The sequence below is a fragment of the Herpailurus yagouaroundi genome, unplaced genomic scaffold (genome assembly GCF_014898765.1).
Source record: "Herpailurus yagouaroundi ecotype Mexico unplaced genomic scaffold, PumYag 219, whole genome shotgun sequence".
Taxonomy (NCBI): Eukaryota; Metazoa; Chordata; class Mammalia; order Carnivora; family Felidae; genus Herpailurus; species Herpailurus yagouaroundi.
Window position 1 is genome coordinate 1,949,336 of NW_024412450.1, and position 19,404 is coordinate 1,968,739.

The 19,404-nt window shown below is 40.1% G+C and overlaps 1 protein-coding gene and 1 pseudogene across 1 annotated transcript; one reads left to right on the forward strand and one right to left on the reverse strand.

Moving 5' to 3' along the window:
• Positions 1 to 1,111: 1,111 nt before the first annotated feature.
• On the reverse strand, positions 1,112 to 17,940 carry LOC121018394 (olfactory receptor 5V1-like; annotated as a pseudogene).
• A 129-nt stretch (positions 17,941 to 18,069) lies between these two features.
• LOC121018395 (olfactory receptor 24-like) lies at positions 18,070 to 19,005 on the forward strand. Its single transcript, XM_040457128.1, has one exon. The coding sequence runs from the start codon at positions 18,070 to 18,072 to the stop codon at positions 19,003 to 19,005; it is 936 nt and encodes a 311-aa protein (XP_040313062.1).
• The last annotated feature ends 399 nt before the right edge of the window (positions 19,006 to 19,404 follow it).

Below are 19,404 nucleotides of genomic sequence, written 5' to 3' on the forward strand. Positions count from 1 at the left end.
ATTTTTTAAAGTTAAAAAGAAGTAGAGTTATTTACAGAGATTCCTTAAAGAAGATGGGAACATGCCACATATTTAGAGGTGAAGAATACAGACAAGAGTATAGAGACTATGGCATGGTCTTTTCCAAATGGAGTTAAATCAGAATTTGTTCTACACAGTCAGCGAAAAATCTGAAATGTCCCTTCAGAGCTGAACTTAAGAGAACCCATTTCATACTGATGTACACATTTCTGTGGAGGTCTACATCCCTCAGGCATAATGCAGAATTTAAGATGTTTATTAAATTGCTGTCCAAATTGAAGTGAATGAGTCATTTTATGGAAACTAAATTAATACATAATTATTTGTGTAGTCTCAATAGAAAAATGTATTGGCAGTGATGAAAACAAGGAGAACTTCTACATCCTTAGAGAGAAAATTTTCTCAAGATTTTGAAAGCACAGTGAAAATAAGAAGGAAGGTGACAAAAGAAAATGACTTTGAGATAAATGTAGCAAACCAGAAATGCAGGCCAACAGATAATTCACCATAGGACAAAAGCAAAATGGAAGAACAGTAGAGTAACTAAAGAATATATTTGACACAGATGTTAAATAATCAAAAATCATGTACATGTGGAGACAAGCATTATATTTGTAGTTATATCCATGAGCTTCAAACTTTTTAAACTATTTAGAAAAACTTTCAAACATACAGAAAAGACACGAGTGTTTCAAGAATAGGAAGGGGACAAAAATATATAGTAACCCTTTACTTTGCCCCTTTGTTTAATCATTGAAACTAACTTTTTTTTTTTAATTTTTTTTTTCAACGTTTATTTTTGGGACAGAGAGAGACAGAGCATGAACGGGGGAGGGGCAGAGAGAGAGGGAGACACAGAATCGGAAACAGGCTCCAGGTTCTGAGCCATCAGCCCAGAGCCTGACGCGGGGCTCGAACTCACGGACCGCGAGATCGTGACCTGGCTGAAGTCAGACGCTTAACCGACTGCGCCACCCAGGCGCCCCGAAACTAACTTTTAATTAGCAATGTTGGCAAGAAGCAATGAGATTGTATCACTAAGAAGCTAATTTTCTATTATTAATCATCACAGAAAAGTAAACACTACAGTTCAAGGGAAATGAGATTTGAAGGTTGCAACCTTTTCTCCCACCGCTTTCAAGGCCTTTCTGATGTCCTTATTCTTCAAAGTACAGATGACAGGATTTAACATGGGAGTGACAACACTGCAGAGGACAGAGACCAGCTGGTCTCTCTCCAGCGACCATGTTGAGACGGGCCACACGTATGTGAAGATGGCACTACCGTAGTACAGAAGGACAATGACCAGGTGCGAGGCACAGGTAGAAAATACCTTTTGCCTCTCCTCTGAGGAGCGGATCCTCAAGATAGCAGAGATAATATAGAAGTAGGAAAGGATGATACCCAAGAAAGGAGCCCACGCAATGAAGACCCCAATGGACAGCAATGCCAACTCATTGACGGAAGTGCCCCCACAAGACAACAGCAGCAAAGGGGAGATGTCACAGAAGAAATACTGAATCTGGTTGTTGCCACAGAAGGGCAGGTAGAAGGTCAGAAGTGTGCACTCCCTTGTTGAGGAACCCCCCAGTCCAGCATGAGGTGGCTAACCGGCCATACAGGGCTCTGTTCATAATCACTGAGTACTGTAGAGGTTTGCAGATTGCAATGTAACGGTCATACGCCATGGCCCCAGGAGGAGACACTCTGATCCTACTAAGAAAATACATGCAAACAGTTGTGCCCCACATCCCCCATAGGACCTGCTCTTCTTCTCTGACAGGAGATGCACCATCATCTGGGGGACGTTGGTGGTGGTGTAGCAGATGTCAAGAAAGGCCAAATTCCTCAGAAAATGATACATGGGGGTGTGTACATGTGGATCAGCCACAGACACCAGTATAATGAAGATATTTCCTCCCAAAGTACAGATATAGGTCAGAAAGAAGATAGTCAAGAGTAAAAATTGCGAATCATTTAGGTTGGAGAATCCCAAGATAATGAATTTGAACAGAGTTTGGTTTTATCTTTCTTCCTCTTGAGAATGAGAAGCCTACAAATTTTGTTATTCAAATGGTACAAGAGTGAAATCTACAAAACAAGAAAATATAGCTTGATAGGTAAAACAATCATCATCTCTATCAGCATAAACACTGAGCATTTAGCATCCACAACAAATCACAGAGGCATGCAACAATCATCACCAGAAACCCCCATACTCAAAATTTCCTATGAGACATATCTCTTCAGGACATTAGGAACATCTTTACAGAAATAAGTAAATATTTAAAAGCCCACATGGGAAGAGGCAGGCCCCTTTCCTCACTCTCCACCATGTCCTGGAGATGGTTGGTGAATATCCATCAGACAGTTTGTATGAGCTGTGGGGTCACTTGAGTCTCTTCCTGAGAAACTTCCTTGTCCTTCTTATCCTCTTAATCCTTCATGTCACTGAGTGCTAATTTTTTGTATATATCTTTCCAACATTTTCCTATGTACATACGTTCAAAATAAAGATAAGATTATAGTTTTGTATCCTACACCATATTATGACATTCCTCCTGTCATTAACACTCTTCTACAATATGGTTTCTAATGGCCACATTTACATCCATCATATGGATGCACCAGACTTGCACAGAGCCAAACATTCATGACCCAAATAAATTATTATAATAATGATTGCAGCATATTATGACTCTGAGAGGAAATACGAAATAAAACACTGAGTAAAGTAAATAATGCTTGGTACAGGGTTGGTGCTCATAAAACCAAAATCCATTGGTCTTTATCATTCCTAAATTTCTCCAGATCCATGAAAAGTTTGAATTACTCTGATTCAAATGTTGGAATTTATAAGCATTCACACACAAAATAAAGGAGAATGTTAAACTTGTATTTCTTAGATGTAAGATAAAACTTTATTTACACTACATACTTAAAATTGTCAAAATAATAAACAGTAAAAAAACTGGGTAGGATATTTGTTTTCAAGGAAACAAAGTAGTATCTAAAATGATCATTGGTAATTCAAGGCCAAATAATAAATTTTATTTGGCTTTTTATTTGTAATTGTGTAGGTTTTTTTTTCTAAGTTAACCAAACTATTTGCTTCCATAACACACACTATAAACAATTGAAGGCAGGAAAAACATCATAAGAAATATTGTTGAAATTGAGGTTCAGGGAGAGGAATCAATATGGCAGAGCAGCATGGAGACCTTGAGCTGCTCTTGTCCCTGAGACACAGCTATATCAGCACCAAACCATTTTGTACACCTAGGAAACTGATCTGAGGATTAACACAACAATCTACATAACTTGAGCCACAGAACTTGGCAGGTATGTGGTGTAGAGAGGTGAACTGGGGAGAGAAAAGCCGTGGAAGGTAGGGAGCTTTTTTTGCAGAGAGAGGACAGAGAAAGAAAAAGGAAAGGGGAGAGTGTGGTGCATCAATCATGCAAGAAAAACACCCCCCTGAAAGAAGTTGGGGAGACATTGAGAGAAAGAGTGAAAACACTCATAGGGGACTGAACAAGAAATCTGTTCCCCAAAACCAGAGATAGGAAAGAAAAGAGAGGGTTTCAATACCACCAGGATTCTATAAACAATGGAATCTGAAGTTTCAGAGCTCAGTGCCTGGTGGTGCTCTGGTGAGGAAGCAGGGTGAATCCCCAGGAGCAGATAGGAGGGTCTTAAGGGTCTGTATGCCACAAGGGGAGAAGTGGTTCCCCTGCTTGGAGAGCATCTGGTAGAGGCCATATGGCCTCCCCACAGGCAAAGGTCCCAGTGGACCCCAGAGAATGGCCACATTTACTGGTATCGGGACAAAGATACCAGAGTGTGGTGAAACCTGGTGCCAACTGTGTGTTGTGATTTGCCAAAATCTCTGAACCTCTGCTGCTGTGGGATCTCATGAACATTTTCTGGGGGGAGCCAGCACCAAGCCATTGCTCAGTGAGACCCTCCCCCAGAGACTAAGCACAGGTCTAAGCCACAGGCGTCTCTGAAGTGTGGAGTTTTGAAACAACCCCATCTGAGATAGAACTCGGGCAGGCAGCTTGGACATGGACAGGGTAGAGGTGAGGAGCGGATGGAGGCCTGAGACAAAGGAGGGGTGCTTGATCACAGGTGGGTGAGAGTTCGAAGTTCCTGTGACAGAGACTAAGGACCTGGGTGAAGCCATTACCACGTCTCCTACACACACACATGCACATACACACACATGCATGCCACACTGGCCACTCCAGTAAGCTAAGCAGTACCACATGGTGGAGAACGCAGCCATTATACCAAGTCCCACCCAAATGCACCCTCCAAGCACATCCCCTAGGAAACCAGCACAAGTCACTCCACCTGCCTAGGCTATGGACTACAGAGTGGCTCATAGTTTCAGTTCTAGAGGAAACTAGATGTAATTTCATTCAGGTTTCACTCTGTTTGCTGGTTTATACATTAGTTCGCTTTCTTTGCTTCTGTTTATGCTGTTTCCTTTTTTCTTTCTTTTTTTCCTCTTGGTTGGATACAGAAAGAGAAAATTTTATTTTGATTTATTATTTTTTACTTTATTTTTAATTTTTTAAATTTTTTATTCTATTTCATTTTATCTTATTTTATTCAGTTATATATACTTTTTTAATTTTTAAATATTTGTTACCTTTTTTTACCTTTCCCTTTTTTCTCTATTCTATCAAGCTTCTTTCAACAAGTGGAGTAAAACACACCTAGGATCTAGCTTTCTTTATTTAATTTTTCGGTTTTTTAAAATTCTTTTAGGGGCGCCTGGGTGGCGCAGTCGGTTAAGCGTCCGACTTCAGCCAGGTCACGATCTCGCAGTCTGTGAGTTCGAGCCCCGCGTCAGGCTCTGGGCTGATGGCGCAGAGCCTGGAGCCTGTTTCCGATTCTGTGTCTCCCTCTCTCTCTGCCTGTCACCCGTTCATGCTCTGTCTCTCTCTGTCCCAAAAATAAATAAACGTTGAAAAAAAATTTTTTTTAAATAAAAATAAAAATAAAATTCTTTTAATTTTTTAAAAATTTTTTTCAACATTTATTTATTTTTTGGGGACAGAGAGAGACAGAGCATGAACGGGGGAGGGGCAGAGAGAGAGGGAGACACAGAATCGGAAACAGGCGCCAGGCTCTGAGCCATCAGCCCAGAGCCTGACGCGGGGCTCGAACTCACGGACTGCGAGATCGTGACCTGGCTGAAGTCGGACGCTTAACCGACTGCGCCACCCAGGTGCCCCAAAATTCTTTTAATTTTTATTTTTTCTTTTATTGATTTCTTATTTCTCCAAGATGTCAAAATGAAGCAATTCACCCCAAAAGAAAGAACAGAAAGAAATGGCAGCCAGAGAATTCATCAACACAGATATAAGCAAGATGTCTGATGTAGAATTAAACCAAAATTATAAGAATACTAGCCGAGCTTGACAAAAGCATAGAAAATAGCAGAGAATCCCTACTACAGAGTTAAAAGAAGTAAAATCTCACTAGGCCAAAATTAAAAATGCTATAACTGGGATGCAATCTCAAATGGATGCTATGACAGCAAGGGTGGACAAAGCAGAGAAGTGAATCAGTGATATAAAAGATAAAGTTATGGAGAACAATGAATCAGAAAAAAAGTGTGAAACAAAGGCCAAAGATCACTATACAAGACTTAGAGCACTAAGTGGCTTATTAAAAAGGAATAACATCTGAATCATAGGAGTCCCAGAAGATGAAGAGAGAGAAAAAGGGGCAGAAGGTTTATGTGAGCAAATTATAGCTGAAAACTTTCCTAATCTGAGGAAGGATGCAGACATCAAAATCGAGGAAGCACAGAGAACTCCCATTAAATTCAACAAAAAGACCATCACCAAGTATATCATAGTCAAATTCACAAATTACAAACACACACACACACACACACACACACACACACACACACACACAGAAAGAATCATGAAAGCAGCAAGAGTAAAAAAGTCCTTAACCTGCAAGGGAAGACAGAATAGGTTCACAGCAGACCTATCCACAGAAACTTGGCAGGCCAGAAAGGAGTGGCAGGATATACTCAACATGCTGAATCAGAAAAATGTTATCCAGCAAGGCTTTCATTCAGAATAGAAGGAGAGGTAAAGAGTTTCCCAAACAAACAAAAACCAAAGGAGTTCGTGACCACTAAACCAGCCCTGCAAGAAACTTTAAGGGGGATTCTTTGAGTGGAGAAAAGGCAAAACAAAATAAAAAAGACAAAAAGCAACAAAAACTAAAAAGAACCAGAAACACCAAGTCTACAGGCAACACAATGGCACTAAATTCATCTTTCAGTATTCATTCTAAATTTAAAAGTTTTTAATATTTTTTATTATTTATTTCTGAAAGAGGTAGGGAATGTGACTGGGGGAAAGACAGAGAGCCTCCGAAGGAGACTTCAGGCTCTGAGATATCAGCATAGAACCTGATGTGGGGATCAAACATACGAGCTGTGAGATCATGAGCTGAGCCAAAGTCTAACACTTAATCAACTGAGCCATCCAGGGGCCCTTTCAGGACTCACTCTGAATGTAAATGGACTAAGTGCTCCAAACAAAAGACACAGGGTATCAGAATGATTAAGAAAACAAGACCTATTATATGCTGCCTACAAGAGACTCATTTTAGATTTAAAGACACCTGCAGATTGAAAATAAAGGGAAGGAGAACCATCTATCACACTAATGGTCATCAAAAGCTAGAGTAGCCATACTTATATCAGACAAACTAGATTTTAAAACAAAGTCCGTAAAAAGAGATGGAGAAAGCATTGTATCATAATTAAAGGGTCTACCCAAAAGAAGATCTAATTGTGAATATTTATGCTCCCAATGTGGAGGAACCCAAATATAAAAATCAGTTAATCACAAACATAAAGAAACTCATTGACAATAATACCATAATAGTAGGGAATTTCAACACCCCACTTACAACAATGGACAGATAATCTAAACAGCAAATCAACAAGGAACAATGGCTTTTATACAGGATGGACTTAACAGATATACTCAGAAAAGTTCATCCTAAAGCAGCAGAATACACATTTTTCTCGAGTACACATGGAATATTCTCCAGAATAGCTCACATAATGGGTCACAAATCAGTGTTCAGCAAGTACAAAAAGATAGACATCATACCATGCATACTTTCAGACCACAACATTATGAAACTCAAAATCAACCACAAGAAAAAATTTAGAAAGACCATGAATACTTGGCGATTAAAGAATATCCTACTAAAGAATGATGGGTTAGCCAAGGAATTAAAGAGGAAATTAAAAACTCCATGGAAAAAAATAAATGAAAACACGACAGTCCAAAACCTCTGAGATGCAGCAAACGCAGTCATAAGAGGGAAGTATATAGCAATCCAGGCATTCCTAAAAAAGGAAGAAAGGTCTCGGAAATAGAACCTAACCTTACACCTAAAGGAGCTGGAAAAGAACAGCAAATACAACCCAAAACCAGCAGAAGGGAAATAATACTGATTATAGCAGAAATCAATGATATCAAAAAAAATAAATGAAACAACAAAACAAAACAAAACAAAAAACAGTAGAACAGATCAATGAAACCAGGAGCTGGTTCTTTAAAAGAATTATCAAAATGATAACCCCCTTGCCAGAATGATCAAAAAGAAAAAGGAAAGGACCCAAATAAATAAAATCAAGAAAGAAAGAAAGAGGAGAGATCACAACCAACACAGCAGAAATAAAAACAGTAATAAGAGAATATTATGAGCAACTAAATGCCAACAATTTGGGCAATGTGGAAGAAATGGACAAATTTCTCAAAACATATAAACTACCAAAACTGAAACAAGAAGAAACAGAAAATTTGAACACACCCATACCAGTAAAGAAATTGAATCAGTAATCAAAAATCTCCAAACAATAGTCCAGGGCCACATGGCTGCCCAGGGGAATTCTACCAGATGTTTAAAGAAGAATTAATACCTATAGTTTTGAAGCTGTTTCAAAAATTAGAAATGGAAGGAAAACTTCCAAATTCTATGAAGCCAGCATTACCTTGAATCCAAAATCAGACAAAGACACCACTAAAAAGATAATTACAGACCAATGTCCCTGATAAAAATCGATGCAAAAATCCTCAACAAGATATTAGCAAACTGGATCCAACAATACTTAAAAGAATTATTCACCACAATAAAGCCAGATTTATTTCTTGGATGCAAGGTGGGTTCAATATTTATAAATCAATCAATGTGTTACATAACATTAATACAAGTAAAGATAAAAACCACATGATCCTCTCAATAGATGCAGAAAAAGCACTTAACAAAATACAGCATCCTCGTGTGATAAAAACCCTCAAGAAAGTAGGAATAAAAGGAACATACCTCAATATCATAAAGGCCATATATGAAAGACCCATAGTTAATATCATTGTCAATGTGGAAAAACTGAGAGCCTTCCCCATATGGTCAGGAACATGACAGGGATGTCCACATTCATCACTATGATTCAACATTGTGTTGTAAGTCCTAGCCTCTGCAACCAGACAACAAAAAGAAATAAAAGGCATCCAAATTGGCAAGGAAGAATTTGAACCTTCACTCTTCGCAAATGACATGATACTCTATGTGGAAAACCCAAAAACTCCACCAAAAAACTGGAGAAATGACATGAATTCATCAAAGTTGCAGCATATAAAATCCACATACAGAAATTGGTTACATTTCTATACACCATTAATGAAGCAGCAGAAAGAGAAATCAAGGAATTTATCCCATTAAAATTGTACCCAAAACCATAAAATATCTAGGAATAAACCTAACCAAAGAGGTGAAAAATCTATACACTGAAAACTACAGAAAGCTTATGAAATAAATTGAAGAAGACACCAAGAAATGGAAAAACATTCCATGCTCATGGATTGAAAGAACAAATATTGTTAAAATGTCGATACTACCCAAAGCAATCTACACATTCAATGCAATCCCAATCAAAATAACACCTGCATTCTTCATAGAACAAACAATCCTAAAATTTGTATCAAACCAGAAATTACCTTGAATAGTCAAAGTAATGTTGAAAAAGAAAACCAAAGCTGGAGGCATCACACTATTCCAAACTTTGACCTGTATGACAAAGCTATAGTTTTCAAGACAGTATGGTACTGGCACAAAAACAGATCAGATCAATGGAACAGGATAGTAAACCCAGAAATGGACCCACAAACATATGGCCAACTAATCTTTGACAAAGCAGGAAAGAATATACAATGAAAAAAAAGACAGTTTCTTTAGCAAATGATGCTGGGAAAACTGGACAGCAACATGCAGAATGAAGCTGGACCACTTTCTTACACCATACACAAAAATAAACTCAAAATGGATGAAAGACCTAAACATAAGACAGGAAACCATCCATATTCTGGAGGAGAAAACAGACAACAACCTCTTTGACCTCAGCCACAGCAACTTCTTACTTCACATATTTCTGGAGGCAAGGGAAACAAAAGCAAAAATGAACTATTGGGACCTCATCAAGAAAAACAGTTCTGCACTGTGAAGGAAACAATTAGCAATACTAAAAGGCAGCAACCAACAGAATGGGAGAAGATATTTGCAAATGAGATATCAGATAAAGGGTTAGTATCCAAAACCTATAAAGAACTTAGCAAACTCCACACCCAAAAAAAACAAATAATCCAGTGAAGAAATGGGCAGAAGACATGAACAGACACTTTTCCAAAGAAGACATCCAGATTGCTAACAGACACATGAAAAGACATTCATCATCACTCATCATCAGGGAAATACAAATCAAAACCACAATGAGATACCACCTCACACCTGTCAGAATGGCTAAAATTAACAATTCAGGAAACGACCGATATTGGTGAGGATGCAGAGAAAGGGGACCCCCCCCCCTTGCACTGCTGGTGGTAATGCAAACTGGTGTAGCCAGTCGGGAAAACAGTATGGAGGTTCCTCAAAAAACTAAAAATAGAACTACCCGATGACTCAGCAATTGCACTACTAGGTGTTTATCCAAAGGATACAAAAATGCTGATTCTAAGGGGCACATGTACCCTAATGTTTATAGCAGTGCTATCAACAGTAGCCAAAGTATTATGGGGCTCTGTGCTGACATTGTGGAGCCTGCTTGGGATCTTTTATGTCTTCCTCTCTCTCTGCCCCTCCTCTACTCATGCTGCCTCTCTCTTTCTCTCTCTTTCTCTCTTTCTCTCTCTCTGTCTCTCTCTCACAAAATAAATAAGTAAAACTTAAAAACAATAAGAAATTTACATAATGTGTCCAGATACACGGTAAATAAACAAATATCAAGAGCCTTTTAATATATCAGAAATTAGTCGGGAAATAGGATTTTTAAAATAACCCTTTGACAATAGCAACCACATATAAAATATACCCTAAAATAATGTCATAAAAATGTGTATGGCCTACATATGCCATACATGACAAACTTTGACCAAAATGACAAAAGTTTATCAAAGAAGGCTTGAATAAATGAAGAAATACATCCTCTTTGTGGATGGAAAGTCTTAATTATATAGAAATGCCAGTTGTACCCCCATATTAATAAATACATTTCACACAGACACACACACACAGAGACAATAACCAAAGAATGGGAAAAGTCCAAATGTCCATCTACTGATGAATGGACAAAGAAGATGTGATATATATACACAGTGGACTATTACTCGGTGATGAAAAAGAATGAAATCTTGCCATTTGGAAGAATGTAGGTGGAACTAGAGTATATTATGCTAAGCAAAATAAGTCAGTCAGATAAATACAAATATCATGATTTCATTCACATGTGTAATTTAAGAAACAAACAATATAAACATAGGGGAAGGTGAGCAAAAATAAGACAAAAACAGAGAGGGAGGCAAACCATAAAAGACTCTTAGAGAACAAATTGAGGGTTGCTGGAGGGGAGGTGGCAGGGGATGGGCTAAACGGGTGATGGGCATTAGGGAGGCCACCTGTTGGGATGAGCACTGGGTGTTATATGTAAGTGATGAATCACTAAATTCTATCCCTGAAATCATTATTACACTACATGGTTAACATAACTTGGATTTAAATTTAAAAAAGAAACTTGAAAAAACAAATTAATATTAGGTCTGATAGTCTTGTGTTTTAAAATTACAGGACAATAAAAAACACAATGAATCAATATGAATTATTTTATTTCTACTTAACTTCATGGATGCCATGCATTGTTTAAGTGTTATGAAAAATAAGCTTTTTATAAAGGAAATCTCTCATGAGTTAACCTACAGGGGACAGTGCTTGGCTGAATTCCATCTCATTGGAGAACTGAATGGACAATAAAGAAACAGCAATCCCAAAGCTCTGGCCCAGAGCTAAGGAGAGATACAAACTGGTTCCCAGAATTTCTATCAGTATTAAAATAACATATCTCGTCTGAATTCATTTACACAACAAATTTTCCTTTGCATCATCTGAATGTTCTGTCCTGTATACAAACAAGAAACTACCATCTTGAAAGAATCCCATCGTGAGAAGTCGTTTGGTGGTAATCACTAATCAGTGATTTCTCTAGGACAAACAGCACTGCACTCATCACCTGAAAAAAAACAAAGGAGGCAGAAATCCTAGCGAACCTTGTCTCTACACTTCCACATGGTGTACTCCCTCCACCCCTTCCCACACTGAACTGTATGTGCTAACCTGTGGCTGTGTGTGGGGTCGGCCAGCATTTAGAATGCTGGGCATCATGCTTGGCGCTGGAAATCAACAACATACCTGGACCAGCTTTCGTGGACCACCTTTCACGAGCAGAATCTGTACTTCCAGTTTAGAAGGAGGTTTAAAAGTCCTTTAGTCTGGCCACTGGAATACCCTGCACAATTATTTTCTAGGTGATAATCCAGCCTAAGGTTGAGCTCTGCATGGATGGAGCACACCCAGTGCTAGAAAGGGTGGGGTCACCGGCTTTAATCTCCATCGCTGGCAGGACAGCTGAGCTCAGGCACCTCCAGCTCCTAGCTGTGTGAACACTAACAAGTTATAACCTTCTCCTCCTGAGGAAAAATAACAATACCTTCCTCAAAATAAAATTGTGAGCATTGAGTGAAGTGATGCATTGAGCCCCTAAGGAAGTGTAGAGTACATCATTATAACAAGAAATTGTAGACATTACTATTTCTGTTGTTATGTCACGTATTTGGTCCTAGGTCTGCCCTTGGAAACCACAGGTAAAGTTTGCTCCCTCTTCTATATAAAAGACTTGACTGCGTGAAACAGTGACTCTCCAGACTACACTGGTACATTTCACTTCTTTGATTTTCATATAATATGGACTTGATAACAGTCATTTAGGTGCTAGCAAGTCAGTGTGCCCTACCATCCAGTAGGATTTTGTCCTTTCACTGTCATGGACTGAGAGACTTCTCTTGTTAAAAGAACTCAGAAATAGCACTGCTAGGAATTTATCCAAGGGACACAGGAGTACTGATGCATAGGGGCACTTGTACCCCAATGTTCATAGCAGCACTCTCAACAATAGCCAAATTATGGAAAGAGCCTAAATGTCCCTCAACGGATGAATGGATAAAGAAATTGTGGTTTATATACACAATGGAATACTACGTGGCAATGAGAAAAAATGAAATATGGCCTTTTGTAGCAACGTGGATGGAACTGGAGAGTGTGATGCTAAGTGAAATAAGCCATACAGAGAAAGACAGATACCATATGGTTTCACTCTTATGTGGATCCTGAGAGACTTAACAGGAACCCATGGGGGAGGGGAAGGAAAAAAAAAAAAGAGGTTAGAGTGGGAGAGAGCCAAAGCATAAGAGACTGTTGAGAACTGAGAACAAACTAAGGGTTGATGGGGGGTGGGAGGGAGGAGAGGGTGGGTGATGGGTATTGAGGAGGGCACCTTTTGGGATGAGCACTGGGTGTTGTATGGAAACCAATTTGACAATAAATTTCATATATAAATAAAAAAAATCATCAAATTCCTAGAAAAAAAAAAAGAACTCAGAAAATCAGCATCGCAGATGAAACAAACACCTCTCCTGCAGTGATCAAATTAGCTGCTAAAGGAAGCTTCACAGTTTACGTGTGCTTGGGCTGCCCCTACCCCAAGCGAGGACACAACCTTGTCTGCCTCCCTAAAATAGAGCTCCATGAAATCCTTAATTTCTTATCTCCCAACTGTTGCCTACAGTTTTCCAAAAGCTATAGTTGAAGAAGATCATAAATCTATGAGTTAAGAGAAAAGAAGAGAAGCAGTAGGAAGGGGAACAAGGAGAAGAAAACCAATACTTGTCTGCAGTAGAACAGAAAGTACAGGAGTAGATGTCAAAACTCAAATCTCTGACCCCTATATGACACTGCTTTTCCTTTGCCTTCAGAATTTATGTTCAAGAAAATCCTGCTGAGGTTCCTTGAATTAATTTTATTAATATAGTAGGATTTCCCCCCCCACACACACATTTCTCTTTTAATTTAAACTCTTAGCTTATTCCCTATGGTTTCATTTCTTAGACTGAAATTTTGTCTTCCATGACCTGTATTCGTGCAGATTGATGGCTGTTTTTCAGATAAAGTGACAAGGAAGTTTCATGTAAGTAGGAGGCCTTTGTGATAGCTGTCATCACAATTCAACCCATGAGCACTAGTGAGGAGCTGAACTCCCCTGCATCCCACTCTGAGAACCAGATTTCGCAGTTTAGGCAAAATTATGCATTTCATTTATTTAGAATAAGAACTTTCATAATAATATAGATCTAAGATATGTAAGCTATTACTTGATAGACATGAACCTGTCCATACTGGTTCATTGACACTGACTGACAATGAGATCAATGGGAAAAGCAAAGGCCTGAAGTGTCATCAGTTCAATATTTTATAGTGTCCCTACCATGTGCTGTGCACTATCCTGTGTGCTGGGGAGACATTAGCGAACAAAACAAGCAAGCATCTCTACTCCCATACAGTTTACATTATGGGGAGAGAAGATAGATAATGAATAAATAAATTATGTAGTACGTTAGAAAGTAGACTAGGATCAGGAAAACTGGGAATGTTGGATGTAGTTTATTGCATAAACTAGGGCCACCAGAATAAGTCTCATTGCAAAATGACATTAAGCAAAGACATGAAGGAAACGAAGGGTTGGGGAGAAATGGGCTGTGTTCAAGGTAAGGAAGCAGGGGGAGCAACGCAGCTGAAGAAGGAGAATGGCTGGTGGAATTCAGTCCTGACAAGGAGGTTGGTCGAGCTATTTCAGAGCTGGTGGAGAAGAATGTAGGAGGAGAGGATGTATCAGGGAGTTAATAGGAGTACAAATCACACTGGATCTCCCATGCCATTGTAAAAACTTTGGCTGTTTCTTCAGAAAATACTTTCAGACTTCCCACTACTAAGTATCTCTGGGAATAAGTCTCTGAGGTCAAGAAAGCTTCCTTCTTCAGCCCAGCCACTTGGAGTCCCAAGAGAAATGCAGATTAATAATGTTCATCTCCCAAGCTGTATCTTCTCTACCTTCAGACACAGTATCACCAATGCAGTCAAAGGGTCTGGATCCTCTAGAATGTCATACTCTCTCAGTAAGAGCATTGGGGAAAATACATATTTTTAAGGGCAACACTCATGGGGTGGAGATGAGGGAATCTAGGTGGTAAATATGGAGGGTAGCACCTGACAGAGTAAGGGGCTCAGATTTCAGAGAGGAACATAGTGGATGGAAACTCTGTCCTTGGGTCCAGATCTGTACTTGTTTCCAAAGAAGTATGTCAATCAGTCCCATTGTAAGAAATACCTTATGTGGTAAAGCTACCAACAGACATTCATAAGGACATATCTGGCAGGAAGTTAAATAGATGAGTCTAGAGGGTTGAAAAGATGGTGGAATTGAAAACACAATTTAGGAGCTATGTTTTTATAGATATTTAAAGCCTGGAACTGTAAGAGAGTGGCCAGAAGAGGCCCAAAAGTGAATAAGGAAACAGAGGAGGAGTCAACCAAGGAAGCTAAGGGAGAGTTCATCAGTGATAGCAATGGGAGAGTGTGGCAGGTCCTGGGAGCAACGGGAAGAATGCGTTTGGAGTATGAAAAGAGGAATCAACCATTCTAAATCTTGCTGAGAGGTCAAGTAACTTAAGGACTGAGGACTGAATGTTGGTATAGATGAGAGTATTTTCAGTGGCATGATTAGGGCAAAAGCATGATTGAGATTTCAAAAGAGCATGGACCATAATGGACAGTGAGTGATGGAGGCAATTGACTTTTTGAAGGATTTGCCATAAAGCATAGAAAAGTAGAGGAATAGTTGCAGAAGGCTGTGGGGACAGGTTAGTTTATTAGGGATATCATCCATCTGAGGCTAAGGGTTTAGAAGGCTGAGACCTCACAATTTTAGATAGTTAGGATCTTACATATTTTAGATGCCCAAATATCATTCAGATAACCCAAGATGAACTGGGATATCTGAGATTCAACATGAACTATACATTTTCCAGAAGTGGCTATAGTAGCACTCAAAGTGCTATATTAGCATTACTCAAAGTGCTATAGTAGCACTGAGATTATTCAAGCAAAATCATCAAGAAGATCCAACCTGGGGAAAGATATGGAAACATTGAGAGGTATGGCCATATCTGGACAAAAGATGTGCTGTTTGTAACAGAAAAAAAGAGTAAGGGAAGACTTAATCTTGTAAGAGAAGGACATCTTCCAGTTTTCATTTTTTTAAAAAGAGTTGAAAAAAATAGAAAAACTCATATAAGTATGGAGAATAGGATACCCCACATTTTGAATTCAATTCAGCAGACAGGCAGGGTCAGCATTGCCTGAGGTTTGAGTGAGACAGAAATGCAAATTCTCATGTTTCACTCCAAAACTAAAGACAGTCTCTGGGGTGGAGCCCAGAAACCTGTGACTTACCTGGCTCTCCAGGTGACCCTTAACCATGTGAAAGTTTCAGAAACTCAAGTCTCAAGTACATAAAAAATGCTCTACATAAAGAGGGAAAAGATTTGTCCCTTCACACTAGACCACTCATCTATCAGAATACTTTACGATTAGTAGAAACAAGGAGGTAATTAGCACAAACACGGAAAATGAAAAGGACACTGTAGCAAACACTTAGAGGCAGTCATGAAGCAATAATCTTGAGACAGACCAGAGCGCTCAGATGTGGGCTGGTGCTATACAGAACTACTAAAAAGAAAACATCATTTCTACTCCCAAGGTATTTACAATTGGTAAGAGAAAATATGTCATAAAAAGTAGGAAACACCTTAAGACAATATCCACTTAAGGGCTAAATCATCCTGTTTATATATTTCAGAAGATATAAAATAATGAGTGTTAGAATACTTGAGAAATGTGGTGGTGAAGGCAGTATATTTTCCACTGAGACCTGGAGATACTTGGACAAGAAGGAAATACATCAGGAGAGAAAAGGCCTGGGGCTTTAGGTCAAGGAAAGGACATGTAAGAAGGCAGAAGTGACCACGAGGTGGGCAGCCCAGGAGAGAGGGCACCGGGTGCTGGTGAGCAGTGGGAGCCCTGTTTTATAGGTGGGAGGGTCCTGCTGTGGAAGTTCTTGATAAGCAGGCACAGATGGACAGATGTGATGCAGTAGGAAATAAGGTGTTAGAGGAGCCTGAGCATGGCAGGGCCAGGCCCAGTGCAGATGCTTTCAGCATGAATCACAGCAATCAGAGGGGGAGGTAAGGTGCTGATGGAATAAGCTGTTGATGGAATAAGCTGGGAGTGAGCTGACAGAAGTCCATAGAAGGTAACTGTGAAGATGGGGAAGACAGAAAGGAGCAAGACTTTGTAAGAAAATAAGTGTCAGAGCCCTTGGTCTGGATTTGCAGGATGAAGCAAGCAGATGCATCAATGTTTTCAGCCCACATCCTAGGAGGATACTGGAAGAAAGAACTTTTATTCACAAAGTGTTGACATGGAAGGGAACCACTTGGGAAGGACAGCATATTGCCCTCTCTGGCCTTCACTCTCCAATGATTAATATACTTGTTCACTTTGAGGCAAACTCAGTCTTTCGTATGACAAACACTGGGCATTCAACAGAGAAGACAACTAGATGCGGTCTCTGCCACAAGGCACCGTCTGGTCTTAAGATGACTCCACCATCAACTAAATACCTTCAATAAATATTTACACAAGATGAATGTGATTACACCTCCTACATCACAACTGTAGTGAATTCTACAAAGATGCTATCACAGGAAACAAAAGGTAGGTTTGGTTTAATCAAAGAAGCAAAGGAAATCTCCCAAAGAAAGTTACCAACCGCTTTGAGGTAGGGAGATGAGCACAGGGACTCAGGGAAGGGAGGCCACACAGCTGGGGTGGCAGGGAGCAGAAAATGAGTGATTCAAGGTGAAGTTGGTGAGATGCCACAAGCTCAATAAAAACTGAGCTCTGGAGGACATGGCCGGGATTTCTGAATTTTCATAATACCAATGTCCTGCAGACACTTATTTGTAAACAAGGAAGTGATATAATCAGATTTTCTTTTTTGACAAGATCACTCTGGCTGCGGTGTGGAGAACACACTGATGGGGCAAGGGTGGGCATATTAAACTCTTTAGAGGCTCACTGTGCTTCAGTCACAACTGTGTAGATGGGCAGGAGCATTTACTGAGCTCCCACTGTATGCGAAGCCCTAAACTAAGAGATGCAGCCTCTGCCTTCAAAGACTCATGCTTTTGTGATACAGATTCACAAACAAGTATTTCTACCATCCCACAAGACCAAGTTTCTCTTTTACATGCAAAGAACTCCAGGAGGCCTCGCCGTTCCCTGCCTTCTCTCATCTCTGTGTCTCACACTGTGACCCTTTTTGACGTCCAGCTCTTGTACCTCCCATTGCTGTTCTAGGTTTTCACTCATTCTCCACATCGATTGCTCAGGGGAACCCACTGGCAAGAGACAGGGTCCAGCGTTCTGTCTTCCTCGGCTCCCGATAGTGAGCAACTCCCCTCATGATGGCCCCTCTCTTACAGCACGCCAGGACCTAGAATGAACTGCAGCAGGACCCCGGACTTTGTCCTGGCAGGGCTGTCCAGGGGCCCAGGGAACAGGCCAGTCCTCTTCGGTGTCTTCCTAGTACTCTACCTGGTAAGCCTCTTAGGAAACGCGCTCCTTCTGCTGGCCATCGGAGCTGACGTGCGCCTCCACACTCCCATGTACTTCTTCCTCAGCCAGCTCTCCCTGGTGGATCTCTGCTTCACTTCCACCACAGCCCCCAAAATGCTTGAGGATCTACGGACCAGCCACGGATCCATCTCTTTCTCTGGATGTCTGTCCCAATTATATTTCTTTGCTGTTTTTGCCGATATGGACAACCTGCTTTTGACTGCCATGGCTATCGACCGCTATGCTTCCATCTGCCATCCTCTGCACTACCCACTGCTAATGACACCTTGTAGATGTGGGCTGCTGGTGGGTGGGTTGTGGGGGGTGGCCCATTTTGTCTCTCTGGTGCACATCTTGTTTCTATCCCAGTTGTATTTCTATACTAACCAAGAGATTCCCCACTTTTTCTGTGATTTTGGTCCACTTTTTCGTCTTTCTTGCTCAGATACCCACCCTAATGAGATCCTAATGATGCTTCTGACCGGGTTGTTAGGAATCGGCCCTCTCCTCTGCATCATAAGCTCTTATACCCATATCTTCCAGGCTGTGGCTAGGGTTCCATCGGCACAGGGGAAAAAGAAAGCCCTGGCCACATGCAGCTCCCACCTCTCCATGGTCATCCTCTTCTACAGCACAGTCTTTGCCACCTACCTGAAGCCACCATCAACCTCTCGCTCTGTGGGGGCGCTGGCTGCTGCTGTCATGTATACCCTGGTAACTCCCACTCTCAACCCTTTCATTTATAGTCTGAGAAACAGGGATGTGAAGAGTTCACTGAAAAGGGTTCTGGGCATAGAGGGTTCATGGGATTATGACTAATCCCCATAAACAAGCACTTTGGAGAAAATCACTCTCCATATCATATTTACAAAGCAAGTCAGTTAACACTAAGGCTGGAATAGAGCATTACTTAGTCTATGGGAAAGAACACTGAACTAGAAGTAAAGAGAACTAAAATCTAGTCCCACCCCAGGGCGGGGGGTGGGGAGGTTGTTTGTTTCTTTCTTTCTCTAGATAGATAGATATAATGGTAAGGATCTTCATTATTAATCTGTTGATAGAAATGGCAATGATAAAAAAATGGCAGTAGGGATGGCAACAGATGATCAATTTTTGATAGTATTAGTGTTAGAAAGCAATTTAAAGAACAGTTAATCCAAGATAGATAAATAGATAGATAAATGCTTATATGAATACAGCGTTTTTCTCTCTCTGAAT

Coding starts and splice junctions, on each gene's coding strand:
- LOC121018395 (XM_040457128.1), top strand. CDS start 18,070: ATGAACTGCAGCAGGACCCCGGACTTTGTCCTGGCAGGGCTGTCCAGG.